Source organism: Manis pentadactyla, chromosome 10, assembly GCF_030020395.1.
Source record: "Manis pentadactyla isolate mManPen7 chromosome 10, mManPen7.hap1, whole genome shotgun sequence".
In the NCBI taxonomy this organism is placed as follows: Eukaryota; Metazoa; Chordata; class Mammalia; order Pholidota; family Manidae; genus Manis; species Manis pentadactyla.
The window spans coordinates 30049192-30056168 of record NC_080028.1 but is presented as its reverse complement, the minus strand read 5'-3'; the positions used below and the strand labels follow the sequence as shown (position 1 = coordinate 30056168).

At 40.0% G+C, this 6977-nt stretch overlaps 1 protein-coding gene across 1 annotated transcript; it reads right to left on the bottom strand.

Moving 5' to 3' along the window:
* Positions 1-514: 514 nt before the first annotated feature.
* Positions 515-1444, bottom strand: LOC118914843 (olfactory receptor 8S1-like). The gene has a single exon (XM_036890093.2). It carries the CDS (start codon positions 1442-1444, stop codon positions 515-517), a length of 930 nt encoding a protein of 309 aa, XP_036745988.2.
* Between the last annotated feature and the right edge of the window lie 5533 nt (positions 1445-6977).

The window sequence follows — 6977 nt, the reverse complement described above, 5'->3', positions numbered from 1 at the left end:
AAACTTGCATTTTGTGAATCCATGATGGATCCTCCTATATTTGAGCTGTCCCCTATTTCCCTTTGGTTGCACCCACCTCCCCTAGGCCTGGGTCTATGCAAGTCCAAATACATGATAATATCATGCATCCTTTCCCAAGTCCTTGAATCTTCCCAAGACTGTAGATTCAGCATTGTTTTATGCTCCCTTCTGTGAAAATCTGGTGACTTTATACCATGTTGTTTAGTGAACTGCATAGTACTGGGAAACAGAATGGGATGAAGCCCCATCAAAGTAGCCAAAAGACAGTTCAAGGAAATTGGCTGGATTAATATGGTCATTTGAGGTTTTGCTTTGCCTATAAGTCAGAATGAATGAATCTGTTCCACCTTTTTTAAAATAAACCCCCAAACACTGTGAATTTCTATGATACGTTCTATCTCCAACATCAGGAAAAACAGGAAAAGCTTTTAAAGTTTAACAATAGATTTTGCTGTAGTAAACTACCTGCCCATCATCTTCTGCTTTTGGTCAGCTAATACTTGAGATATTTTCTAAAGGTCCTTCTCACAGCTGCTTTCACCTCATTGTTCTTCAAGCTGTAGATGAGGGGATTCAGTAAGGGAGTGACCACACTGTACTGGACAGAGGTGATCAACTCCAGGGGTGAGCCTGAGGTTGGCATGAGATAACGAATGAAAAATGAACCATAAAATAGGAGGACAGCAGTGAGGTGAGAGGAGCAGGTGGAGAAGGCCTTGCCTCGCCCTGAGGAGGAACTCATACTGAGGATGGTGGAGACAATAAGGGCATAGGAGAACACAATCAGGAAAAAGGTTCCCAGCCCATGCAGGAGACTGGAGCAGAGAAGAATAATAAAACTAGTGGAGACATCAGAGCAGGACAGAGGGAAGAGAGAGGGCAGCTCACAGCTGTAGTGGGGGATGGACTGATCCTTACAGAAGTCCAAGTTCATAGCAGGTAGGATGTTGATGAATGCATCCAAAAAGCTCAGGATCCAGGAGCTGCACACCAGCCTCATACAGATCTGCTTGCTCATGACCTGTGCATAGAATAGAGGGTGGCAGATGGCAACATAGCGGTCATAGGCCATCACTGTGAGCAGGCAGGCTTCAGTGCCCCCAGTGTCAAACACAAAGAAGACCTGAGCCAGACATCCCCCCACAGAGATGGTTTTCTTCAGAGACAGGAGGTTTTCCAGCAGCTTGGGCACGGTGGCTGAGGAGTAGCAAAGATCCAGGAAAGAGAGGTGACTCAGGAAGAAGTACATGGGCGTGTGGAGGTGAGAATCAGTCCTGATCACCAGCAGCATCGTGAGGTTTCCCATCAGGGTCAGGAGGTAAATCACTAGGAACAGCACAAAGAGCAGGGACTGGACATGGGGGTCTGCAGACAGCCCCAGGAGGATGAACTCAGTGATGGTGCTGTGGTTCCCCAAGGCCATTTGGAGAGACTGTAGAATAGAAATAAAAAGAGGAAGAGGGAATGACTTCAGCAAAGTGATGGAGTGTGGAGTTCCAAGCTCCTGTTCCTTTACAGAAACATCAAAAACAAGTCAGAGACTCTCAGCACCAACTTTGTAGGTTCTCTATGAAACAGTCAGTGGTTTACAGCAACCAAGTGAACACTCCATAAAGAAAAACGTAACAACACTAGCAGCAAAGCTTTGTGTCATTTTACTTTCCCTTGCCTACCCATCCCAGCCTCAGTGGCCATCTTGATGATGACAGCCCACGTTCCCAGTGTGGAACCCTGGCCCCAGATCTGGAGGGAGCAGAGCAGACCTTATTCACAAATCATTGTGTTTGTTGTTCTAATTTGTCTGGGGACTACCTGAAGGACTTATGCAAGGTGCTCTGTCTTGTTTTCATGTAACACAGAAATCATTCAGGGATCAAACGAAGCACACATCATTGCTTGAAAACAGCATAAAGCTAACAAAAACCTGTAGGTGCCTGGGGTAAAATATTGTGGCTGAAACATAAAATAGACCACCTACTGTGTGTAAGGAGAAGCAAGGAAGAGAGTTTCTCTGGGAAATTACAGCATTCAAAAGTGCCTGTGTGTACTAGGGAATTCCGAGAACTAGACAGTTGTGCAGCACCCTTCTTACACAGAGAAGACTAGGAAAGACCTTTCCTTTTTAACTCTGGCTGATACTTTGTTTCAGTGCAAACAGGAAGTCAGGTCTAAGGCAGAAGAGTAATTAGTCTGGGAAAATGTTGAAAGAGTGTCTCATATAGAGCCAATTTGGAAAGACTGGGTGGCATGTTGCAAAATTAAAAATTTTTTTAACTCCTGGCATTTAAGGAATTGTCTGGAAAAGCCCTAGTTGAAGTCAAGCAAAACGAGAAGAGACTTCAGTGAGCACACAGAGCAATACACAATCTTTGCAAAAATACTTTGGAGAAATCACTAAATAATAGAGGACTATAGCCTTCAAATATAAAAACAGAAAAGGAGGAGAATCTAATTTCCAGAGTTATCACATTACAATATTCAAGTGTATTATTTTCAATATAAAAATTACAAGAGATATAAACAAGAAAGCTGGCCCATTCAAAGGAAAATAAGTAAGCTGACAGAGCTGTCTACAAGGCAGCCTAGACATTGGTCTTACTAGACAAAGAACACAGCCCTCCAGCTTCATTGAGTTATATATTGATATATATATATTGAGATATATATATATATATATATTGAAGTTATATATTGAGTTATATATTGAAGTCATCATTACTTTGATATCAAGGCAATTTGGCTAAAATCACAAGAAAAGAAAATTACAGACCAATATCCTTTATGAATGTGGATGCAACAAGTCTCAAAAGAATACTAGCAAACAAAATTAACAGAATTTTGGGAGATTTGTTCCCCATTATCAAATGAGTTTAACCTAGGAATACTAGCATTCTTTGGTTTGACAAATTTATGTGTTCAAATAAACTACCTGGCCCTTTGTTGCCTCTCTTTGTTTGCTTATTTCGGCTAAAATTTATCTTACATTTGGTGCTAAAATCCTGGGAGGAGCGTGAGCGCGGGGCCCCAACTGGCCACCGGTGGCCCTACCCCCTCCTACATTGACCCAGGACCTCAGCCTGCTCTCTGCTGCATAGACTATTTTCTGGTGAGTCCCTCAGTTTCCCCTGGTCTGTTTCCCTTCCTAACTCCGTTTCACCTGGTCCATCCAAAATCGTAGCTACATCCAGGTCTGGGCATCCAGACCATCCGCTGCAGGCATCCGGGATACCCACCCCTGGCCCTGCGGTCGGGGAGACATCCCTACCCCAGGCCCCAGGACGTCTGTGGGCATCTGGCCTGCTCCTGGCCCTGTGTTATGGGAGACGTCCCTCACCCAGGCTCCCAGGCCATGTCCCCTGACTTGGTGCGCTTGGGACACTGGGCGCTCCTCTCAGCAAGATTAGTTGGGAAGTGGTGCAGACATGGGGAACCAGCCCTCGAAAGCAGAGGCTCAGACCCCACTGAGGTGTCTCATTTCTAATTTGGCTACTCTGTATTTGTCCCGGGAAGTTCGCAAATAGAAGCTAGTCTTTCTTTATTCTGAGGCCGGGCCTCAGTATCCCTTGGACAGTCAATCTCACTGGCCCCCTGGGAGAACTTTCGATTTTACCCTCCTCACTGACTTAACTAATTATTGCCACCGGAGCGGAGAGTAGGGTGAAATCCCATATGTGAAGGCTTTTTGGACTTTGCGCTCCCGCCCAGACCTTTATGTTAAGTGTTCAACGACTCAAGTTCTCTTGGTCCGATCTCCAGTTAGAGATTGTCAGCCTCTTACTCTGCCCAGTCCTTCTTCCCGTTCAGATCCGCCAGAAAACCTCAAGTCTCCAGCCTCCCTCAGCTCACAATCCCCTCCCCCTCTCTCCACCACCATCTTTAAGTCCTTTGTCTTCCCACATGTCACCGCCATCTTAAAGTCCTGCATTCTCAACCATGCTGTTGTCCTGCTCTCCTCTTCCGGTGGCTGCACCACTCCCTCCCCCTCTCCTTCCGCCTTCACCGCCCTCTTCCCCACCGGAACACGCCCCTCCTGCCCTCCGGTTCCAGAAGCCATGGACAGGAAGCTGAGGAGAGGGAAGGCAATTGGATATCAGTGACTCAAGTCTTTATATCGGTTTGTCTGTCTGTGTATATGTTTTTGTGTAAGAAGTGTTGCTGACTGTAGTTGCTGTGTTTCAGTTTGTATGTTTGTGTGTCTAAGTGTGTAAATGAAAAATATTTTCATACCTCCAGATAGTATTAATAAAAATTGATTTAAAAACAAGCGCTTGCGAAAACTGAGCATTCTAAAACTTCCAGAAAATCTAATAAAAAATGTTAAGCATTAATACTAATTTGGGTTTGGTTGAGGCGGGCATGTCCTTGTGGTTATCAGCTGCTTAAGTTTACCTAAAGTCATTTAAGTTGATGTTATCTGCTAAATCTTTTAAGAATAAAATGCTTAAAGGTTTGGCTTTGTCTAATATCCAGTAAAAGTTTTGTAAGTAACCTAGCATAGTTAAGAATAAGTGAACTAAATAAGTGTAGCAAATAAACACCTTAATAATTGTGTGTTACAGTGTATACACCTATCTGCAGCCTTGAAATCTTTGTGGTAACCTAAAACCTTAAAGTTTTGCTAAGTTAAGACAATATACTTTGTGCTTAGTGAGAGATTGTGTTGTAAAGCTCATAGTTACAGAAATTATAAAATGTTCATAAATTTGTCAATCCAATGGATGCTAGTGTAACAGCTTATAATAGCCTACTTCTCAGTATTCACTAAAAATTAAGGTACCTAATGGTTTTAAGTTCTAATTAAAAGTACTTAAAGTAATAAAGAAAACATTTCTGCATACTATAGAATATGTCTTGGTAAAAGAAAGTAAGAGAAGAGAAAGCTTAAATTTACAGCGGTGTGAAAATTAGGTAGCCTAAGACACATTTTTCAAGTTGAGAGAGAGCAGCAGCCAGAAACTTTGGCACATCATCAGTGTCTGACGTGCTCACCCCTCCCCCCAGTGCCTTCAACCTTACACCATCAACTCAATTGTCAAGACAAAGCATTCTGAGATCTTTTCATGTTAAAAACACTCAGAAAACTAGGGAAAAAAAGGGGATTTGCTCAATATGACAAAAAATATTTATGAAAATAAAAATGCAGCTAGCATAATACTCAGTGCTGAAAGAGTGAAAATTATTCTTGTAAGATTCAGAACAAGACAGTTATGGCTACTTTCACTTCAACATTGTACTGTAAAGTCTAGTTAGAGAAATTAGACAAGAAAAAAGAAATACTCATTCAAATTGGAAAGAAAAGAAAAATTATCTTTATATACAAATGACATGATTTTATATAAAGAAAATCCCAAGGAATGCACACACATTTATTAGAGCTGATAAAAAAAGTTCACCAAAGTTCAAAAAAGAGCAAACATAAAAATTAGTTGTGTTTTTTTAATCAGTGAACAATCTGAAGAGGAAATTGAGAATACAATTTTTCTTTACATAAACATCCAAAAAGGTAAAATATTTAGGAATAAATGTAATTAAGGAAAAGAAACACTGCAATGAACACTGCAAAGTATAAAATATTATTGAAAGAAATGAAAGATCTAAATAAATGGAAAGACGTGCCATATTCATGGATTGGAAGACAATATTGATAAGATGCCCAATATTACTTACTTGCAAATTCAAAGCAATTCCTATCAAAATTCCAATGGCCTTTTTTGCAGAAATGGAAAATCTGACCCTCAAATTCATATAGAATTGCTAGGGATCCTAAACAGTCAAAAAAAATCTTGAAAAAGATTGATTTAGTTGGGGAGTTCCCTCTTTCAGAATTCAAAACTTACTAGAGAGCTATGTTAATAATAAATAGTCTTGTGATGACTAAGGACAGAATATAGACCAATGAAATAGAATTGAAAGTCCAGAAATGAACCCATACAACTATGGCTAATTCACTGGTACCAAAACTCTTCAATAATGGAAGAAGTGTCTCTACAACAAATGGTGCTAAGTCAAGTGTATCTCCACATACAAAATAATGAATTTGGACCCTTATCTGACACTATACTAAAAATTAATTCAAAATAAATCTATGACCTAAATATAAAAGCTAAAACCGTAAAACTCTTAGAAGAAAACATAAGGGTAACCTTTCACATTCCTTGATTTGGCAATGGTTTATTTGATATGTCACCAAGAGGATGAATGACAAAAGAAAAATAGATCATGTTAAATTCACCAATATTAAAAAGTTTTATACATCAAAGAACAGTATCAATAAAATGAACCGACAACCTACAGAATATTTTCAAATTATGTCTGATAAGCACCTGCTATCCAGAAATAACTTTCAGAGTTCAACAACAAAATACAAGCTCCAATTTGAAAATGGGCAAAAGTCACAGACATTTTCCAAAAAAGATATGCATCAAGATTGCCAGCAAGAACATGAAAAGGTATTCAACATCCAGAGTTATTTTGGAAATGTAGATCAAAAACCACAATGAAGGACTGCTTTACACCCACTAACACATCAATTAGAGCAATAAATCAAAACCCGTAAAGTAACAAGTTTTGACAAGGATGTGTAGAAACTGGAAACTTTTGGAATTGCTGGTAGAAATGCAAAATGATTCAGCCTATGTGGAAAACAGTTTGAGGGTCTTCAAATATTAAGCAGAATTACTGTATCCCTGCACTCCACTCCAGGGTATATAACAAAAGCTTTGAAAACCGGTACTCGAACAAGTACATATACACACATGCTCATAGCAGCATTATTCAAACAACTACAGGGGTAAAAAGCTCAAATGTCCATCAACAGATAAACATATAAGCAAATTGTTATATGTACACACAATAGAATATTATTAGTCATAAGAGAGAATATATTGATACTACAATGTGGATTGTGGATGAAACTCCAAAACATCATGCTAAGTAAAAGAGGACAGACACAAAGG